At 36.2% G+C, this 22,901-nt stretch overlaps 1 protein-coding gene across 7 annotated transcripts in view; it reads right to left on the minus strand.

The window, feature by feature from the left end:
* AKAP9 (A-kinase anchoring protein 9) overlaps positions 1-22,901 on the minus strand; it is a 112,747-nt gene that overhangs the window by 53,236 nt on the left and 36,610 nt on the right. For 5 of the 7 annotated variants that reach the window (XR_013956253.1, XM_080610569.1, XM_080610572.1 and 2 more), the window contains exons 4-16: positions 19,844-19,897; positions 19,272-19,439; positions 16,681-16,836; positions 15,573-15,770; positions 12,244-14,688; positions 10,521-10,734; positions 9,679-9,758; positions 7,984-8,122; positions 7,404-7,525; positions 5,378-5,483; positions 4,802-5,000; positions 1,311-1,407; positions 557-649 (exon numbers count right to left, since the gene is read on the minus strand). Coding sequence is in view for 6 of the 7 variants with exons in the window: in XM_080610569.1 (XP_080466695.1) it covers positions 557-649; positions 1,311-1,407; positions 4,802-5,000; positions 5,378-5,483; positions 7,404-7,525; positions 7,984-8,122; positions 9,679-9,758; positions 10,521-10,734; positions 12,244-14,688; positions 15,573-15,770; positions 16,681-16,836; positions 19,272-19,439; positions 19,844-19,897 (4,071 nt within the window). In the remaining variant the exon portion in view is untranslated. The remainder of the gene's footprint in view (positions 1-556; positions 650-1,310; positions 1,408-4,801; positions 5,001-5,377; positions 5,484-7,403; positions 7,526-7,983; positions 8,123-9,678; positions 9,759-10,520; positions 10,735-12,243; positions 14,689-15,572; positions 15,771-16,680; positions 16,837-19,271; positions 19,440-19,843; positions 19,898-22,901) is intronic. The other 2 variants (XM_080610570.1, XM_080610573.1) reach the window with 2 other exon arrangements.

Genomic DNA, 22,901 nt, shown 5'->3' on the forward strand with positions numbered 1-22,901 from the left:
CCTTTCAAGAAAATGTGAATTTGTCTTTTGAACTTAAATTGCTCTTAGGAAAACAACAGCCAATCATGTACTTTGTTTTCCCATAAAGAAGGGTTTTCTTGGCAGCAGATGAGAGAAATGGAACTTTTAATAGAGAAATGTGGATTACTTAAATTAATGTGATTACCCAGTCCTGGCCATAACTTTCTTAACTCTGACTGCAAACATTTTTAAGAAGCACTCCTTTATTTTTTCCAATGTTTAATTTATGTTAATTTGATTTCTATTTACGCCATGAAATAATGAAAGCAGTGATATTTTTTTATTCTGTAAACAATTAAAAACTATTTTGAAAGTAAAAAAGTAAGTAAATCCACAAACATTTGAATATATTCTACCTATAAAATCTTAATTTTACTTCTCATGTTTTAGAGAAAGTCATCTGATCCAAATAAAAACTATACGTTATCATAGACTGGTTGTTAGCATATGGTATTGCAATTGTCTGAATTGTCAGAAATGGCAAATAAAAATGACTGTATCTTACAAATGTAAAGTACCAAAATAAAAATAGTACCTTTGCTATTTCTTCTTCTAATTTTTCTTGGTACTGTTTTTCTAGCAACTGAACAGCATCCAGATCATTCTGCATTTCAATTTCACTAGGAAGCTGTAAAAAAAACCAAACAACAAAACCAACAAAAAATGTAATTTAAAAAAAAAAACCTGGGTAAAAGACTTATTTCTGCTTTAAACTGAACTTCAAATTTAGAGTCTGCAGCAACTCTTCTTCCAGCACCATTTTTACAGTCAAATGCAGAGAAAATGGGTGAGAAAGCACAGGATCACAGTAAAAACCAGCATCGCTATTTTTCAGAACACAGAATTTTTGAGCCAGTTTTCAAGGAGGACTAGGGGAGGAATGTATTTGGTCTCTTCCACTTCCATTTGGTTTTCAAGATCTTTGGGATTACTTTTTCAATATTTCTCCTTAACCGTGCAGCCTACATTTTGAAAGTACTAAGATTTCACTTAAATCGCTCTTCTTTCTTAACTAGAGTTTAAAGGAAAGTCCTGATCTTTTAAAGACTCCTCAAGAAATCCCAGAAATTGAACACTAATTTTCTTCCACTTCTGTAAGAAGCAGCCCAAACCAAATGTCTTTCTTAAATCTTAAAAATAAGATTAAAAAAAAGTAAACCCCAGGACCAATAAAAGAAGTTTTATTGCACATAATTCCCAGAAGTATTTCTCAGCAAAATTTTAATCTTTTTCCTCTAACATGGACTAACAGTAGTCTAAGTAGCACTAAGATGATAATTATATGATACCTCCAGTGCTTTATCTGTTCTTTGCTGATGAAGATTTTCAGTGCACTTCACTTTCCTGAAGACTTCTTTTAGTTTTATTTCTGGATTCGTGAATACACTAAAAAGGCAGAAGAAACAAACAACTTAATTCAAAGCTATCTGAGAATATTTTGTGTTCAATAACTACACATAGTAAGATGAAGACAAAAGCACTTCTTTGAGTCATAAGAATATGTGAGAAACCAGAATGGATATGTGTATGAAGCCATAAAAACACCTAGAAAGTGGTTATATTTATTTTGGTTCTTTTAAATTGATGTTTATCAACAGATTCACTGCTTTCTTTCATTCCTGCGCTATATAATGAGGCATACATACAGGGAGGTTATGAGTGTCCCATCCTTGGCGGTGTTCAAGGCCAGGGTGGATGAGGCCTTGGGTGGCATGGTTTAGTGTGAGGTGTCCCTGCCCATGGCTGGGGGGGTTGGGACTAGATGATCTTAAGGTCCTTTCCAACCCTAACTATTCTATGATTCTATATACTCAGAATGCTATAAATTAGTAAAAACCAAAATAATACCACACATCACCAACGTATACCACCAAAAGCATAAGATGCAGTATCAAACTACCTAAAAAAATGTAACTCCTCTAGAATTTGTGATCTTCTACTACAAAGAAACAAATACCTTGCCAGAAGACAGGGTACGAACCAGATTAAATTAGAAGATAAGCTTATTGTTTGTGAGACAACCTAACTACACTAGGGTTTTACAGAGCGCATGAAACTTTTCTTTTGCTGAAATCTGGGAGCTGGTTTTAGATAATCCTGAAATGGAGCCCAGAACAGTAATTTTATAACACTTGAAATGTTTTCAACTGCGAAAAGCAGCCAATTATTTTTAGCAGTCATGTTTAATTTGATTAACGTAGAGTAGTAATTGTTTTCTTTTCTGATGTTGCAATAGGATACACAACCAGATGAACCTAGGGATGCGAAAGGTAACAGGGAGGGATTCTATAGTTACATTGCAAATAAAAGACAGACTAGGGACAATATGGGCCCTCTCCAGAAGCTATCAGGAGTACTGGCTACCCCAGTTTTGGAGAAGGCTGAGGTTCTTAATGACTTCTTTGCCTCAGTCTTCACTGGCAAATGCTCTGACAACACTGTCCAAGTCTTGGAAGGCAAACACAGGGACTGTGAGAATGAAGACTCTAGGCCTACTGTAGGAGAGGATCTGGTTCAAAACCATCTTAAGAACCTGAACCAATTTGGTGGCTTTCTATGATGGGGATATGGAACTGATGGACAGCGGTCAAGCAGTTGACGTCATCTACATGGACTTGTGAAAAGTGTCTGACACTGTCCCACACGACATCCTTGTCTCCAAATTGGAGAGACATCAATTTGATGGATGGATCACTCGGTGGATAAAGAACTGGCTGGATGGCCGCACGTAAAGAGTTGTGGTCAATGGCTCGATGTCCGGCTGGAGACCAGTAACGAGTGGTGTCCCTCAGGCATCGGTGTTGGGACCGGTCTTGTTCAACATCTTTGTCGGTGACATGAACAGTGGGATTGAGTGCGCCCTCAGCAAGTCTGCCGATGACACCAAGCTGTGTGGTTCAGTTGACACCCTGAAGGGATGCCATCCAGAGGGACCTTGACACACTTGTGAGGTGGGCTGATGCCAACCTGATGAAGTTTAACCATGCTATGTGCAAGGTCCTACACCTGGGTCAGAGCAATCCCAGGCCCAGCTACAGGTTGGGCAGAGAAGAGATTCAGAGCAGCCCTGAAGAGAAGGACTTGGGGGTCTTGGTCGATGAGAAAACGAACATGAGCCAGCTTCAGTGTGCACTCGCAGCCCAGAAAGCCAACCGTATCCTGGGCTGCATCAAAAGGAGCATGACCAGCAGGTCGAAGGAGGTGATCCTGCCCCTCTACTCTGCTCTCGTGAGACCTCACTTGGAGTATTGTGTGCAGTTCTGGTGTCCTCAACATAAAAAGGACATGGAACTGTTGGAACAAGTCCAGAGGAGGGCCACGAGGATGATCAGGGGACTGGAGCACCTCCCATATGAAGACAGGCTGAGAAAGTTGGGGCTGTTGAGCCTGGAGAAGAGAAGGCTGCGTGGAGACCTCATAGCAGCCTTCCACTATCTGAAGGGGGCCTAGAAGGATGCTGGGGAGGGACTCTTCATCAGGGACTGTAGTGACAGGACAAGGGGCAATGGGTTCAAACTTAAACAGGGGAAGTTTAGATTGGATATAAGGAGGAAGTTCTTTACTGTGAGGGTGGTGAGGCACTGGAATGGGTTGCCCAGGGAGGTTGTGAATGCTCCATCCCTGGCAGTGTTCAAGGCCAGGTTGGACAGAGCCTTGTGTGACACGGTTTAGTGTGAGGCGCCCCTGCCCATGGCAGGGGGGTTGGAACTAGATGATCTTAAGGTCCTTTCCAACCCTAACTATTCTATGATTCTAAAATGTAACCAAAAAATCCCCAGGCTTGGCCTGAAGCTATACTCCTACTTAGATTAAATGATGCAGATACAAATGAGGTATTGAGAAGCAGTATGTAACAGATCATTCAGCAGGTTACAGACTACACCATTAAAAGACACTCCTCTTCAAGCTTAAGACATAATGAGACAGGCCCATACTACGTTATTAGAAACAAATTTACGTACTGGTCTAGGAACTTTCCTGTAAAACTCCAGTTTAATTTTAATGTTTAAAACCTGAACTTAAGAGAATGCAACTCTTCATGGGAATTTTCTTCTAAGTAAGCTTATAAGTACCAAGAATTGCTATAAATGCTTATTAAACATATGGAAAATGAATTTTGAGTATTTTATGTGAACAATTACCATGGATTAAATCAGAACACTAATGACCCATTTTAAAATAATTTAGAAATCATATATGAGTATTTATAACTTGTCCTGGTTAGCACACATACAGAAGCACAGTTTCACAAAACGCATTTTTAAAATGTTAATAGTTTGGGGTTTTTTTAAAGAATTAAGAAATAATGAGTGATCAGAAGGAGGCTCCACAGTTGTCAGAACCCCCCAAGACACTCAGACTTCTTTCAGGTTTGAATTGTCACCACGGTCAGGGCCAGGAGAAGGCTGATGAGCATGTGAAAGCCAGAAAGTTTAAAGAGGGCCTCAACTCTGCCTCAGACTTTATCACTACATATCATTCTAGAAAATAATTTATTTCATGCAACTATGTTTACACAAGGTGTCTCTAGATATAAAGCACATTGCCTGGAGTTTTGAGGGTTAAAAGTGCTCTGTTAAGTTGGAAGTTTTGAAACTACTGCTAAAAAGCTCATGTATACGAAATGACATTTATACATTCTTCTGATTATCAAATCTTGCTCTATTAACTATAAAAATGTAGTAAATTCTAAATGCTACACTACTTAGTTTGCAATGTTTATGTCATTTCTTCATAACACTTAATTCTTAGAGGATCAAAACAATGTAGCAATTAATACCTCATATGGTCAGAGGATATCCCAGCACTATGAAGCTTATCTTGCAGATGGACAATCTCTGTAGTGTATCTCTCTTCACTTTCTTTCAGCTGCTGTTGGAAATAGGACCGGAGGCGCTCCAGTTCTTGATTGTGCTGTTCTTCAAGTTGTGTTTTAAGGTTTCCTATCTCCCTCAAACAGTATTCTTGAATCGTAGGATCTGTATGCAGGTAATTTGAAGGGGGGGAATAAATGACATTAACTCTCTCCAAAGTTAACAGCAGTGATGGACTGGATTATTATTGTGGTTAATATTTTCTTCTGATATATTATCATATCAATTACTTTTCCACGAGAAAAAATATAACTTAATCTTCCATTTTTCAAAATTACATTTGATATGGGTAACATAAATTTAACTGTGGAAAACCTAAAAAGACTAAACCAAAACCATTTCAGAGATTTAATCCTGAAATATTTTAGAGATTTAAGAAAATCATGTATTTCAAGCTGTGGTAAGCTAGAGATCAGTTAAAATTTAAAGTAATTGTCTCTCTGAATATACATAGATTAAAACAAGCATATGCATCTTTTTACCCATTAGATCCTGCCAAGTGGTCTGCAGACATTCCTTTCCTGTTTCCCGATGACTAGGTTGCTCTTCTTTCCTCCTTTCCAGAGAAGACAGCCACGGTTCTTTGACCTAAAAAATAACAAAGTAAATATAAATGATAACATTTTGTCTAGCAATGATGCAAAAATATTAGCTGTAAGTATAACTGTATAAGAATTGGTGGCCAATGCATAAGAGATTGTAAGCAGTGTAACTATGTGTTTCATTTTACAGCCTGAATGACCAAGTATACTTTTATAGGCAGTTGATCAGCCTGTACGGAACATCCGCTGTATCAAGCTCCTCTCTCTGGATATAAACTGTCAAGTCACAATTCCTCTGACCTCGAAAGCACTAGTCTTCCTTTCCTCCTTGCAGAGGAAGTAACTAATACCCTCTTCAGGCCCAAGACGCAGCTTTCACATACTCTTTTTTTTTTTTCCCTGTACATGTATATCCATCAATGCACGTGACCTGCAAGCATCTCTAGCTAGAATTGGTCAGTGTACTCTATTTAACACAGGGAAGTACCTAACCTCAAATTTACTAATAAAATTTGTCTTTAGGAATCCCAGGGCCCTGAGATCAGTGTAGAAGTTCAAAGCAAGCAAGACAACCTTGGTGGAGGAGGATAAGGTTAGGGAACAAACTGGACATGAACTATGTGGTGGTGGCTGATGGGATACACCAAGGAGTGACGAAGGAGCTAGTCTATGTTCCTGCGAAGCTATTCTCAATTATCCTTGAAAAGTCATGGTGATTGAGGGATTTCTGAGGACTAGATAAAAGCAATCCTACCTTCAAGAAAAGAAAGAAGGAAGATTTGAGGAACTATAGGCAAGTCAACCTCACTTTGATCTCTGGGAAGGTGATGGATCAAATAATCCTGGAAATCATTTCCCAACACATGAAGCTGAGAAGATTCTCCATTTGGGAGTAGTGAGTATGGATTTATGAAGGGAAAAATCATACCTGACCAACCTTTTGACACCATCTCCCACTACATGCTCACAGCAAACCGATGAAGAATGAGGATGGTGACTGAAAAGTGGCTGAATTGCTCAGCTCAAATGGTGGTAATCGGTGGCACAGAGTCCAGTTGGAAGCCAGTAACTAGTGGTGCACCTAATAGGTCGACAGCAAAGCCAATACTGTTCAACCTTTTCATTAATGTCCTGGACAATGAGACAACAGTGCACCCTCACATTTGCAGACTATACAAAACTGGGATACACCAGATGGTTGCGCTGCTGTTTCAAGAGACCTTAACAGGCCAGAGAAATGGGCTGAGAGGAGCCTCATGAAATTCAACAAACACAAATGACAACTCCTGCAACCTAGAGAGGAACAGCCCTGTGCACTAGTACATGCAGAGAATGGACTGGCTGAAAAACAGCTTTGCAGAAAAGGACCCTGGGGGCCTTGGTGAGTGCCAAGTTGAACAGGAACCAGCAATGTGCCATTAGGACAAAAGTCCAACAGCCTCCTGGGCTGCATTAGGAAGAGCATTTCCCATGAGGTTGACGGAGGTGATCCTTCTTCTCTACTGGTGGAGACGCATGTGGAGTGCTGGGTCAAATGCAGTACTCCCAGCAGAAGAGAGAAACAAATATACTGGCATTGAGTTCAGTCGAGGGTCACAAAGAAGATGGGAGGCTTGGAGCATGTGTCTTACAGCAATAGGCTGAGAAAGCTAGGAATGTGTAACCTGAAGAAGACAAGGCTGCCCACTGGGTTTATGGAGTCCTCATCCTTGGAGATACTCAAAATTCGGCTGGACATAGTCCTGGGCAATCTCCTCTACCTGCTTTGAGCAAGTGGCTGGATTAGATGAACTCCAGAGGTGCCTTCTAAGCTCAGCCATTGTCACGATTCTGTGACACGGGCAGCTTTCTCCATTTTACCAAACCATTTCCTTACTTTGCCACTCAACCAGGATACATAAACGCTATTTCAAACACAGAGGGAATTCGTGCAACAGAAACTTCAAAAAAAATATAAAAAGTTTACCTGTCTACAGTCCTTCATCAACTGTGTTTGAAGTGCTTTCAGTCTACTGTATTCTTCCATTATCTTGTGTAGAAGCTCATCCATACGTTCTTGTACTGCTAAATTACACAGATAACCAGGGACTTAAAAAAAAAAAAAAAAAAAGAGAGATCAGTCATTTTGCCATAGATTTTATTACGGTGAATTGTTCATAGGTTCTCCACTAAAGAATTATTTCATAAACGTTACATATTATTGTAAAAAGTGATGCTCCTTCCAAATTTTGGATGCATTTGTATATAGTACTGATATGTATGGGTTTTTTGGGTAGAGCTGCTAGCTTCTTCTACAAATGAAGGAGGGGGGGAAAGAAAACTACAGACCTACCAATTTTTTTCACCAATTTCCACTGTAATGAAAACAGTACAAGCAAATACTCACGAGAAGAAATAAAAGTGGTTCAGAATATTGATACTGAGGAAGTCTCTAAAGTAGCGATTTAGGCTCGTTAGTTAGCACCTGAACAACTAATGGCATAACTGCTAGACTGAATTACTTTAAATAGGTATTTTTAACCAGCATGATAGTACAATGCCACTACCTTGAGCTTGACCTGTGCGTACTGGTAATTCTACACTCAGTTGTTCTTTCACAGTTGGAGGTCTATGTAAAATATCCTGCTCCCTACTGCCAACTTCTGTAGCAGCTGAAGAATGTTCATTCTGATTGTCACACAAAACCTGTACAACAAATGAAACACAGAAACACAGTGAAGAATTTCTAATTAATTTATCAATCACAATTCAAAAAGAAAACAGGAGAAATTGTGGCAAGAAAGTAGTTTCTGTGAATATTATTTGCTGTGAATATTATTTGCTGTGGAAATGATGGCATAGATGTTGAGTTATAAGAACCTAGACAATGTTTAAAACTCCTGATAAAAGAAACAAGTATGGAAAGACTTTTCAGAAAAAACATATACATATATTTTGGAATTGTTATTTAATTTGGAACTGCCAAGTGTTAAAATCTGGCAGTGAAAGGCCTCCTTGATTAATGCTGAAGGCAAATTTACATTGTAAATCTCTCATTCTCATGAAGTGCAACTTTATTTAGAAGAAGGATTCCCTATAGCAGGAATTTGTATCTTTGTAGAGACTACAAATCATCTTGCTCTTAAGTAGGATAAAAGGGGATGGCAAAAGAAAACTCAAGTATGTCATAAACAGACTGCCTCATTTTGTTGGTGCTATGTGGCCAGCAGAATAGTTGCCATACTTACAACGAGTAGCCAAACAGAAGATTTATCCGTATGATTTCTGAAGATAAATGATACTTCAAAAGAAACACCCTACTCAGAGCACACGTGGGATTCTTTATGTAAACATTCAGGCCTCAATAGACAGCAAATTCAACTTAAAAAGTAAAATAATAATTTCTCCAAAAGCTCAACATGGAATCATGATTGGCAGCGTTTTTCCCAGCTGTGAAACAACTAATGCCAAAGACTCTCATGCAGCTGCTACTTTCTGTGAGCTATCATGGAGTCCTGCTTAATCTCTCCAATGCTGGCTCTCAAGTAAAGAAGTCCTGCTACCCAGTTTTCAGAAAGGTGTTGAAAAAAGTCCAGCAAAGAAAGAAAAAAAACCCACACCACCAAACCCAACCATTTTAAGTATTTAAGATTGGAAAAACATGGCTTATAATGAATGATGGAAGTAGATTAATTTATCCAGAAATAAGTTTCATAAGTAACTTGATTCTTGGTCAAAAAGTACCTGTAAGGGCTACAATAAACAGGCAAAATAGTATTTATTACTGCTGGCTGATATTGGAATACAAACTAAAAATAACCTTCAATTTTTGACTATAATACTGATTCACTGAAAAACTATAGAGAGCAATTTTGTTAGATTCTCAGGCACTTTCAAGTCTGTAAAAGATATTCTGCTGCAAAGAAAGAAATTACTATCTTATTGCAAACATGAGGGTGATGGCCTGCGTGTCAATATGTGCGTGACATCAGATCACTGTTAAATCAAAAACATATAGCCAAAGATATATAGAAAGGAAAAAAAACCCCAACTTCTGAAGTTGTAAATATAAGACAAACGTCAGATAGAAGATTAAAAGTAGGTATAAAACAGCAGAATTGTCTAGACAAGGCCAATGCAAAGAGGAAAGCTGCAATGAAAACCTGTTAAAAATATGTAGGAAAATAGGATGACTCACTGTACACACAATTTTTTCGTTTTCAAAATTTCTATTCTAAAAAAGGCTTTTTGTTAAGTCTTACCTGAGCAAGCCTAGAACATTCCTCAGTCACAGCTTCATTTAGCTTTTCTATAAGTCTTTGTGTAGATTTGACTTCATCATCTATGAATACAAATTATTCATATTATTTTTAAACACTAGACGCACAACAATTTTTCAAAGGCCTAATTTCCTGCCTTGGTGAGGTTGCCTCTTCAGCTCTTAGAAAGGCAGAGTGTTTTGTTCCCATCCTTCCTGTTCCATCACGTCCATTCAATTATTATGGTAGAACTGCATGTTCAAGAGGAGTAAGCGAAAAGAAATAGCTTTGTGCATTTGTAACCTCTACAAAGGTTGAACTTTACAGAAACATACTAGGGGACAAAGAACTTACGACAAAAAAATTACATAAGGGCCAATCGTGAGATCACAGAAAAAGTAGGGATAGAAAACCATCATGACAACATAAAAGCTCACAGGTACAAAACAGTTTCAAGAGGTAGTAGAATCTTATTTAATGTAGGATAGAAGTCAGTGCAGGAATTCAAAGAACAGAGAACTGAGAGAAAAGAGCCCCAAAATATTTTTCTGATGCATTTGCTTATTATTTCAGTAAATAATACAACCTTAAAGGTGAATCTACTATATAGTTCTTACGATTAATTCACCTAATACAAAATAGCAAAACATAAGTAGTAATACTTCCTATTTCCTGATATAGGAAATACTCCCTGAGTAACAGACTACTTATAATGGGTAAACAATTTGGTACAAAACCACTTTAGCATAAAAATGATTTACTGGACAGCTACATGTACATGTGCTTCTTTAAAGACACTGTTTTCCATATCAAAGGCCTCATTCCCATAATTTTGGTCAAGTTACCTGCTTGTTGAATTTTCAAGGTCTGGAGCTCCAGCTGATGCATTTCTTTCAGATCATTCATCTCTTGTAGATGGCTATGTACAAGTTCCTCTTTAAGACTGCAAAGTGCACTCTCTTTTTCTGCTTTCAAGTGCTCACGAACCTGGTCTACATGAGCTGAATAAACCAGAGACAGGCAAATACGCTGTGCTTCCATCTGTAGCTGTAAATCAGTCTTTGAATAAAAAGACATATATGCAGTTTTGAAAAATCAAATTGTAACATAACAGTATGAAACCTCAAAATAAAAACAGAACTAAAATCAAGAAAACTCGATACGCTCCGATTTCTATTTTGCAGCAATAAAAACCCAACAAACTTTACCCAGATGAAGTGAGAGCAATATCACTACCAACAGAGTAGGTTAAGAAAGTTCACTGCAAACACAGGAAAAAAAAAGACGATCATTAGCAGACCTTAAAAACATTCATTCCCAACATTCTAGTATGAACTTTGGCGGATGTTATTCCTAAGCTAAACATGTTTAGGATATGTCAATAACAAGCTATTTGGAGTTCAAGTTTGAAAAGGTTTTTAGACACCTCTAGACCATGATGATTTTTTAGTTCTAAGGCAGGAATTTGCAAGACTGTTATCACAGCCTCATAAAAAAAAACCCAACAAAAAACCAAAAAAACCCACAACCCACAAACCAAAAATCCCCAGACATTATACAGCTGCAGCTCTTTTCTATAACCTCACAACTGTTTCCAGTGTGGCTTTGCTTATTTTATTTCTTAGGAAATGGATGAACTACAACACAACATAAAATTAGGCAGTGGAGGTATCAGTTCACTGTCAGGTGGATTTTTAGAACATGGGAAAAAAAATCAAAAAAAAAAAAAAATAAAAAAAAAGTAGAAGACTGGTTAACATCTATTTCTACAGAAACCTTAGCTGCATACCTCTTGCACCATGCTATTCAACTTCATCACTGTATATAAATTTAAAGCCAGATTTAGGATTCCAGCACTAATTAAATACTGGTAACGCAATACTTAGCTATTTTTACTGACACAACAATTCTTTCAATACTACCTGCAACTCATTTACAATGCCAAAAATTACAAGCAAAATTTCTCCAGCAAAACACAGATTGGTTAGAATCACAATATGCATAACTTTGTATCTTCACACATTTCTCACTCTCACATACAGATACATGCCTTAAGAAGTGAAAACTGCATATAGATAAAAGTTTTGAAAATGGAGATGAGTATTTCACAAGACTGATAAAAAATGACTGGTGTAGCCAAGAGTTTCTATCTTTATATTGTTTGAATGAGTACTTAGAGAACTGAAAACCTAATCACAGAATGAAAAAAAATATGTTCCGAGTAAGTCATCACCTCAAGTAATATAAATGCTACATCAAAGTGCAAAGTACTCCAGACATCTTCTTCTTACCTTTTATTGTTGTTGCTGATTTAATTAAATGTCAGGGAAGAGTATTTCTTTCACTTAAAAAAAAAACCATCCTCACACACATTGACTGTGGTTATCATTCCGGTAATTCATGTAAACCACTGTCAACCACTGGCCACATTACCATACACATTTGACCATACGCCTGTACTTATCTAACTTACTATCTAATAGGAAAAATACGATGCAAATTTCCAAGTGCAAGTGCTTACAAATTTTCATAGGTAAACTGTTTTCTACACTGCTTTATGTAACGTACCTGTTCTGATTTTAAGGCATCCACCTGCTGCTGAAGATTATTATTTTCACTCTGGGCAACAGCTATTAATGATGTTTCATCAGACAGCCTGTCTGTCATCCCATGCAAATGTTCTACAAGAGACTGTTGTTCCGGTTTCCACATTTGCTGAACTTCCTTTCTTTTTGTCATTTCACGACTGATATCTTTATCTGAACCTAGATTTCCTCTTACATTTATTCCTTCATCAACTTTATTCCTTGGATCAGCAGTTTTACTTCTGCTTTCAGATGCTGGAGCAGCAGTTTTTAGAGATTTTCCTTTAGAGCATTTTGTCTTAGGAAAATTAGTACTATTATTTCCTCTCTGAGCATGGCTAATTATGACTTCTAGTTCTTTACATTTTGCTAGAACTTGTTCTTTCTCATCTTTTAAGGATTTAACTTTTTCATTTAAATGACAAATTTCACTATGTTTTGACTTCAACTGTTCAGAGAGATTGGAAAGTCTCAGGGATAATTCCAGTTTCTCATGCTGGGCAACCTCAAGCTTTTCCATCAGTTCTGTCACATCTTTCTCAACATATTCTCCAGCCTCAAATGTGCCTGCCCTAGACACCTTGATTTCTTTACTCCCTTCAAAACCAGAAGTTTTAGTTTTAAATAGAACTGATCTATTGCTTTGTAAATAGTGAAGTTTTTCATTCAAATCTTTGAGTTTGATTTTATATTCAGCTTCCTGCTTATTCTTATCCTCTTCTAACTCAGTTTTTGCCTTCAGAAGAGTAGCACATTCTTTCTGCAGCTCTATATAACTAGCTTCAAGTTTTTTCTCAGTAAACGCAAAGGCACTCTTCTGCCTTTCAGTATCCTCTTGGAGTTGACCGTTCTGGTTTTTAAGTTGCTCGTTTTCAGTAATCAGCTTTTCTATTCTCTTTTGTAAGTCCAAAATGTCTGAATTAGAGCTAACACTGTTACAAATAACATTCTCTTCAGAGCCTACCAACATGCCTTTTAATTTCTCTTCCAGAGTTTTGTTTTCCCCTTTAAGAAGGTTATTTTGTGTTTCAAGTTCAGAACATTTTTTTTGAAGGCAATCTTCTCTCTCCCTCATTTGTTCCTGCATCAACTCAGTTTTAAGCTGCAACTCCTGAATTTCTTGTTCAAGGGTACCTTTTTCTTTTTCCTCTTGTCTAAGCACTTCAATCTCATTCTGCATCTCATGGATTTTAAGTGTCATTTCTTCACATTTAGAATTTACAACAGACTGCTGTAGATCTTTAAGGTTTGAAATCTCTAATATCAACTGATTTTGCTTGGTGAGTAAGTTGTCATTTTCATATTGCACAGCTTTTATCTTTTGACTCATTTCATTTTGTATCTCATCTAACTGCTGCTTATGATGCATATTCAAGTTATCTTTAAGGCTTTCCATGTTGACCATGTGGTCTTTTTGTAAATCTTCTTTAAGTCTGGAAAGTTCCTCTTCATGACTAAACAGAAGCTTTGTTCTCAGTCTCTCCAATTCTGCTTCTTGAGATTCTGCCATCCTGTCCAAAACTGCATCCTTCTCTCTTTCCAGCATTTCAAGTTTTATTTTGTAATTTGTGACTTCTGCCTCATGTTTTAATTCCAATTCCTTCCTAAATTCAGAGGCAGAAGCCAACTGAGTTTTTAAATCTTCAATCATAAACTGGTGTTTTTCGGCTTCATTTAATTTACATTCCATATCCACTATATTTTGTTTGGCTCTTTGAACCTGCTCTCTTGAAAAATTCAGTTCTTGGAGAAGATCTTCAATTTTAGTTTGCTGAAGAGACCTCTCTGCTGAAATGACTTCCATCTGTTGCGACAATTCTTGCTTTATTCTTTTCCTTTCATTATCAGCATCTTGCAATTTTACATTCATTTCATTAATTTTAATAGTCATTAAATGCATTTGATCTTTATTAACATTCTCATTCAAACGCAGGCTTGAAGTTTTCTCCAATTCTACCTTTTGTTGCGAAAGACGCTGTTCCATTTCCATTGCATGTTGCTTAATTAATTCTTGCTTCATTTGTACAATCTGCTGGCCGTGCATTTCATCTAATTCAGCCTGAAGTTGTGCCAGTCTCCTTTGTGTTTCTAATTCCATTCTTTGCACAATGTCAGCTTCAGACTGGCTATCTTTGTAACATCGTTTCTGCAATTCTTCCACAGTTCCCATTAACTGTTTTATTTCATCAGAGCATTGTCTTTCTTTCTGTTTGTAGGTGGTAAGTTCAGCTCTCATATTATTTATCTCTTGGTTCTTTAGAGAAATCTGTTCTTTCAATTCTTCAAGTAATTTACTGACATCTGATAATTTTTCCTTGAGCTGAAATGATTTTTTTTCTTCTTCTCCAAGTTTTGCTTCCAGCTCTTCAACAAATACATCTTTTTCTTGTAGTTTACTTAAATCTTCTCCCTCATTTTTTTGTTTTTCCTTTAAAAAATGAGCAAAACCATGTTCTTATTTTTAATTTGATAACTGAACATGTATGAACATTTATACTTAGCCATTTAAACACAATGACTTTCTTTACAAGGCTAGTGATCACTTATAAAAAGTAAGTATAAATATTTGTTCATCTCATTTGGAGGTTTTCTGCACCTCTGGAGTAAGTGACAATCCCTGCACCCCTGCCCTCGCATCATCTCTCTCAAAAAAAAAAGGTCAAAAAAGAAAATAATCCCATCCATTTTTTTCCAGTTGTGCTCTGTTACTTAAAACAAGATTTAAAAAGTGCTGCAACCTACTGAAAGTTTTGTCTCTTGTCACCATTAATGACACTTAATTTTGTTAGTCATTATCCCTCAGTGATATGGTTTAGTGGTGGGTCTTGGCAATCCTGAGGTAATGGTTGGACTTGATGACCTTAAAGGTCTTTGCCAACCTAATTGATTCTATGATTTAAGATATTTTCCATAAAGGATAATTAAAAAAAGGAATATGAAGAAAATAATTCATTCTTTTCTTAACAGACAAGATTGTTCAAGCAGGTTATTTTGTTAGGGAAAAAAATGAAAATAATGTAGTTTAATGAAGGCATTCTAATACACAATATCGTTTCATAATTTGTTGTAAATTTTTCTGCAGATTTTAAAACACAGTACATACTAGTGACATAAAAAATTCAGTTTTAAATAATATACATATTAAATGCTAGCTGACAGGACCAGTCTTAAAAACTTGGGATCTTTGTATGCATTATATGCTGCACACTCACACTTACAATCTCTGCTTTGGCCCTTACATTTCAATGGAACCACAAAATCCTGAAATGAAAAACAGACTAGGAAGAGAGATCTTTCTAGTAAGGAACATACCACTTCATATGTGGTGATTTTGTCTCGAAGATGTGTAATCTGCACTTCAAATTCTTCATTCTTTTTCTGATAATTCTTCAGCAGATATTCTTGTTCTTCTAGCTGTTGCTGATGTGATATTATCTGTTGCTTGGCTTGCAATAAATCAGCAGCTGTGCAACTATGGCTGGTGTTCCTTAGGGCTTCACTTGCCTGCAACTTAAATGTGAAAAAATCCCAAACATAAAGTATATCAAGTTTTTCAGAAACAGCTTACACTACATACAAACTATCACAAAATTTTGTAAGCTCTTTTAGGAGGAACTGAAATATACTTTTTCTTTTGGGATGGCCAACCAATGGAAAATATTTGATATTGAACTGTTTTATGGTGAGCTAGCACAGGACAGCAGTGTCTCAGAAACATTTCTAAGTAGTAAAATGAACTAGTTCTAAGTGCTGTCCTCAAAATCAGATTTTTAATAGTAAATACTCAGACTTTAAAATATAACCCACTTGAAGTTCAAAAAAGCTACATAAAGTGCTTAATCAGCATAAAATACTACAATATTCAACTACACCACTATAAACTTTAGTCACAGATTAAGTGTCCACAGCACATCAAACACCAGTGTTTTCTAGAACAAATCCTTCTCTGAAACTTAACTGTGTTACTTAAACTACCTTCTAATAACACTGCAAGAGGCAGGTTTTACCCAAAAATATAGGAAGGACTGGAGCATGAAATGATGGCCCACCAAAGTTGATGGCTGACTGCTTTGATTTCAAAGGGAAAAGGGTGGATTTCTGCTCAAAGCTCTGAGAACTAATTACACAAGTGCTCTTCCTTAAGATAACTGCTATCATCCATTACTTACCAGAAGCAATTACTATATACAAGAAAAGAAAGCAGACTAATCTTCATTATTTTATAGTGAATTAATACAATAAACCAGGTATTCTAATGACAGCTGTAGGGCCAGTAAAGTTACTGCTGATCTGTACTGAGGCCAATTCTTAAAGGAATGCACAGAAATTTCTGTTTCTGCAGGACGTAGCCATTTACAGACCCTCCCAAGTGACACTAATTTTCAAACCCCCAGAAACTATTTGTAGTCCTGTAACTTACATGCTGAAACTGAATTTGCAGTTTTTGACTTTGTTCAGTAAGCTCCAAGAACTCCCTCATAGTTTCATCCTTTTCTTTCCGTGCCTGCTGTAGGTTAGTAGTGAGCTGAGTGATAATGTCATCTCTTTTTTTGATAGCAGCTTCAAATTCTTGCAGCTACAAAAGACAATACTTAACTATTAGTAGACATCAAAGCCACAAAAAACCCCACCCAAACAGAACTAACTTATTCTAGCTAAGTAAAAAGAGGTTGCACAGACCTACTGGAGCGTATTTCCATTCCCCCTACACTCATAAATTCTATTTATAAATATTTCAGAAATAGACTTTTCCCCCTCATTTAACAATATATGACCTCTCCATAAACTAAATTTATGACAGAACAGAATCTGAACCTTTAAGAGGATTAGTTAAATATGTAAACTAAAAAGTGTGGTCACATAAGCAAGCCAACATAAATGAAGCCAGAGCATCTATTTATAGTGTTTCAGCAATTTTGTACAACTACTCATGTACATTCATCTCTCACCAAAAATGCAATAAATGAATTCATCATACTAAATAGATACAAGGCAGTATCCTACATTGTGAACACGGAGACATTATTCATAACTACATGAGAAAATTAGCTCAAGCTGCAAAACTGATACAGTGAACTTAATAGTTTAAACTTTTGGAATTGATGAACCACTGATAAAAGTACAGGAAAAATCCTTTGCAAGTGTTTTATTTTTTTGCAGCATTACGCTCAGGCAGTCAGAAATTCTACAATATTAACTGGGCCTATGTTCACATAGACACTAATTTAAAGTCACTTTGCCAATCTGAACTCTGTTCAAGCTAGCGGAAACTTCATCTCCATGTATTACAAATTTCTCAATCCGTCACTCATCTTCTGTAACTGCTTTGTTTACAATGACCCTACAAAGAAGTTTCTCCAGGTTATATCTTGAGTCTTGAAGTTAAAATTATAATGTTTCCAGATAATGTTTACCAATTGAGAGGACAGGGACAATATTTAATGGAACATACAAAACAGAAGTTGCTAAAACAAGTCAAACTATGCAAAGAATCTGATGAATTTTTTTAAAGTTCTTCCCAGAACACTGCCGTGACTTCCTACTTTAAAAGCATGGACTTAGTGGAAATACTAGATGCTTGTTACAACAGAGAAAATTAGGAACAGATCAGACACTTAGGTGTGTCATACTTTCTGTTTTACAACTATTCAATGAAACTGACTAAGTAATTTATGTGTTCCAATCCACACATTATTATACAATAATTTTCAACTTTTTTAATTCAATCTTTTTACCAAACAGGCAGAACTAAAGCACACTACACATCTTTCAACACTCCCTATTTAAAATTCTTTTGTGTCTTCTGAAAAATAAACCATAAACATTTCTCAACTGAGACATATGCACTGCACCACCACCATCCAAAAATATGCTGCCAATATTATAGTATTATTGTACCACAGCCTGTTTTAATAGATTTTTAATTTATTTTTAAAACAGTAATCAGACATTTAATAAAATGTAAACATTTTCACTTTTAGCTTTTTCAGGGAAAATATTAGCCACAATTGTGGAAACTAGAATTATGTTTATGTTCTTTATTAGGCTGTAATTATGACTATTATGTTTAGCACAACAGATACAAGACACAGTTATTAGAAGTTAAGCTTGACTTAAAATGCAACACCAGAAATTCACCAATGGACAAAGGAACAATAAATCACCTCCTCCAGAGCAACCACTTAAAGATCACTCTAGTATGGTGGAAAACATGTTATCCATTTTCACAGATAAAATACAAATGAAAGCAGAAAAAACTGAAACCATGCAATAACAACAGTGAAAATGACTGAACAGTAGAACAATTTTTGATTTCTACAGTACTTTGCAAAAAAACCACAAAAACCACAATGACATGGCCTGAATCCAAATTGAAAGATAGACATAAGTAAGACATGAAGCATGATAAAGCATTAACTTCAGTGCATTGCAACACTTGCTTAAACTGGAAGAATAGTCTTTACTTTAAAGCCTAATTTTAAATTCCAATGGTATTTCTAAAGTAAGAAATACTTTCCTGTAATATAAAGTTACTGGATGTTTATTAAAAAATTCTGACACAGTTGCTTTGTATTTCAGACTGTGAAGTCTGACATACAAACACCTTTTTGGTTCAAGGATCAACTCAGTTATGTCATTCTTTGGGAAGTAAAACCTGGAAGTTTTCTGACCTTGGAGGAAGGTATTAAAAAAAATGCAGTGTTTGCACAACTAGCGAAGAATTAGGGCTTTTCTTGAAGAAAAGTCTTTCCATTCCCGATCTGAAGAAAGTCACTGGAAAGAAGACTGGAATTTTAGTCATATAATACAGAGAAAAACAACACACAGTGGAAATGCCATGCAAAGCAACAGAGTGCATGGTATGTGATTGACAGAAATTACGTGTAATTCTCTATCACACATTGACTGCATTCTGAACAGCTACCACTAAGTGTGAACTCTTTCAGGTGATGTTCTGCATTTTTGCATGTAACCGAGTAGCAAGTAGAAAGCAACATAAGGTAATTATACCTGTTGCAATCCTTCTGTACCATATGCTGCCCTCATTTCTTCTAGCTCTTTGTTTAGCTCTTCAATCTCTTGTTTCCCAGCCAATTCATTCTCCACCACCTCTAGCTGCGTGTGAGAGTGCTGCATTCCATGCTCAGAACAAATCTCTCCAACTCCAAATTCTTCTTCCTAAATCAATCCAAGTTCCTTAACATGCCATTTTTTATGCTTTATCACAGTAAGTAAACTCAGATAGCAAATTCAGTATCAAACGGCACCTTAGAACATTAACATATAATACAGCATCGCAGATCTCATTGCCATGGTAACCTCCTTTGTTAGTATAATTCACACCTTGAAAGCACTGACATAAAGCGTTTCTGCAAGTTGTTTCATATTCTTAGCCTTAACAGAAGTAGTAAATTGCTTTGCATTTCAAGTTATCAATACACACTATTAATATATAGCAAACTGCAGATGCATAGCACAGCATGCAAAATAAAGTATTAGTCAGCAACACTGTTTTTGCTTAAAACAAACTAAGGTTTTTAGTATTCATCATTAGTATTATGATTCAATTTGCAGTACTGTACCCTGATTAAGTCTGCAGGTATAGCTGTTCTTGTCATAAAACTGCAACCATTTACCTGTGTAAAGACAATTTCTAAATACATTATTATCTGAAATAAAGCTTGATCTCTATTTTCCATTCATTTGAATCTTATATGGTGATTTCTGCAGATTCACTGGAATTTTATGCTACAAAAATTTATTCAACTTGAAATACAGAATAGCTTTATATACTGTAAATTGCATCAAAGTAAGCATAGGTAACAGGTAAAACACACAAAACTGCAAAAATAAACACTACTATCTAAGAACAAAAACCATATTACCACTTCAAACATCTACATTAAACAACGGTATTCAGATTTAAAGGTCAATGCAAAGCTTTATACTTAAAATTATTAAAATGCAGTATTACCGCATCTTAAATTGTTTACTATTTCTATATATTACTAAACATATTTATGCTTCTGAAAGATATTTATACACCTCAAGATTTGCTCTGAAAGTCATCAATCTTTCAATAGTGGATGAAAGGCGGTATCATAGACTCTTACATTCAATGTGAAGGAATTTCTTAAAAATTGAAAAAAACCCAGAAATTATACATTCAACATAAGACATTTGAAAAAAATCCTCTTTCACTGACCTAGCATTGCAACCCCATTCAGTTCCTATAAGAATTTTGGTTCTATAGATTGTGCAAACAAATAAGTACCAATCTCCAAAAGTACAAGCCAAAGTAGCAATTACAGGTTAAAACCAAAAAAAAATCCAAATCAAATGAAAATAATATGCTGTGTACTTGTGAGTAACCACAGGACAGGCAGGCAAGCTTTTAAAATGGCAGGCCAGTGTTTTAAAATGAAAAAGCAAGAACAGCTGTATTTCTCCTCAGAGCTCTTTAATGCATCAGAGCCTGAAAGAAAAATAATGGTACTAGAGATGGAAAGGCATCATAGCATTTCAGACCCAAACACTATGTTTGCATCAAAAAAAGAACCTATACTGCTCAGACATCTGCCATAGTCCAAATCAGGGCTCATTTACAAAGGATTAACATACCTGACCAAATCAATAAGTACACTGTCGTAAACGGGATCAATATAGTCTTTGAGTTTGCATTAAAAGACTGAATAAACCTGCATTAGACAAGAATTTGCAGAGCTGACACAACGTCCTTTCAATTCCTGACTTCCTCAGTAAAAAGGAAAACACCACAGAGAAGCTAATACCTTATTTTACAAAGAATTAAAAAAAAATTGCAGGAAAAAGCAGGCTGCTGATAGAGGCATTGCACATCAGTTGTGTATTGCCAGATGTTCACCCCACATTCAGGCATACAAGTTTCTACACAGTGCCTGGCATCAATGTCTTTATGCAGATTTTGGTGCATGTCCCAGACTAATAACACAATTAGATTAAAAGAAACTCTATTATAAATTAGTTCTTTTCCTTTTAACTCCCATTTTATTTAGGCTTAATTGATTAAGATGTAGTGTATAATTCTTGTTATCTACGCCGGTGGACATGCTCCTCTTCCTGTGAATGATTTCTGTATGCAACAATCAGACTCTTAGATGCTCTACAACAAGAGGTACTAGGAAAGACATAAAGCCTTATTTCATTAGACGTTCCAGACTTCTCAGCAGCTGAAATTTTCGCAAAAGACCTTTTACTTATAAAAGGGATTCTGCATTCCAGACAACTGTCTGGAACTTCATAAATCCCACCTTATTTCACAGGAGCTCTTAGACATCACAGAAAGAGAACCACAATAACATGGTAGTCCATGCTGTTTCTCATCTAATACCTTCTCCTTTCAAACGCCTTATGCCTTCTGGTACAGTGCAAGTTGAAACATGACAAGACAACAAACTGCACCCTAACCTATGGAAAAAGCAGCCAGGCCACTGCAGCCAGGTGCTGTGCTGAAAGGAGCCTCACGAGGAGCCACGCAACTACTGGCATGACAAAAATTCTGCTGTGTCAGAGCAGACAAAGAGTTGGGGCTGAGTAATTAGCTTCAAAACATCTTAGTTTAAAATTAATTGTTCACTCATCTGCAATATTGTGTTACTAGGTATCAGATAAGGCCCACTGGACATCTGCATTTTGCCTCATGGTCCCAGAGGTTAACCATACAGAGATCTTCTGCAAGCCTGTAAGTACTATTGACGTAGATTCTTACAGTTTCTTCTTTTAAAACTTTGCAGTTTACCTTTAATGCTGCAATGTCCTTACACCTTAATGCCTTCTGATGTGCTTGGTTACACTCCCCAGTAAATAATTAAACATCTACAGAAACAATCAAACTGCGTAGCATTTTAAGGTAATGGAAGCAAAGAATAACATGAGCTCTGGACACAATTGTGTAAAGAAACCAAACAGTAATCAAAAACTATATGTAACAACAAATTAGATACACATTAGCAACTGCTTTGGCGAATAAAAACCATGAAAGTTATGGAAGTCCTTCAAAGGACATTCTGTCTGACTTTTCTTCCTTGCTTGCATTTTCAAAATAATTCACAGAAATATCATTTACTAATAGAAAGTAAAAAACAATTTGTTGTCTATTAGCTAAAAATAAAGGTATAATTTATATTGCATCAGTAAATACATATGCTTAAGATAAATGAAAGGAATCCTCCAGAGAAGCATAATGAAAACCAACTTCCATCACTGAATTAAGGCAGCAATTCATGACAACTGCCACCAGAGGTCAGGATTAAATTTATGAAATCACTGTATTCCTTTCAATGCTCCTCAGACGTTGGAAGACCTGAAATTGTACCTCAGAAATATCAGTACTAACATATAATGTGTAACTACTTATAACATTAATGCAAATACTACAGAGATTTTCCTTTATAAATAGAAAAATCATGCTCTCATGAATCTACTGTTCAATCACCGATTTAAAAATTGCTTTGATTTAGTAGCAGAAACATACAGCAGTATCTGGAATGGACTAATAATTTTACCTTTTGTTTTGTGTCATGTCATTGTCGTTCCCCTCTTTTAATTCCTTCACAAAAATTAACACTTAGACCGCCAACACCACCTGTCAACGTTCTTAGC

Source organism: Psittacula echo (assembly GCF_963264785.1).
Source record: "Psittacula echo genome assembly, chromosome: 2".
Classification (NCBI taxonomy): Eukaryota; Metazoa; Chordata; class Aves; order Psittaciformes; family Psittacidae; genus Psittacula; species Psittacula echo.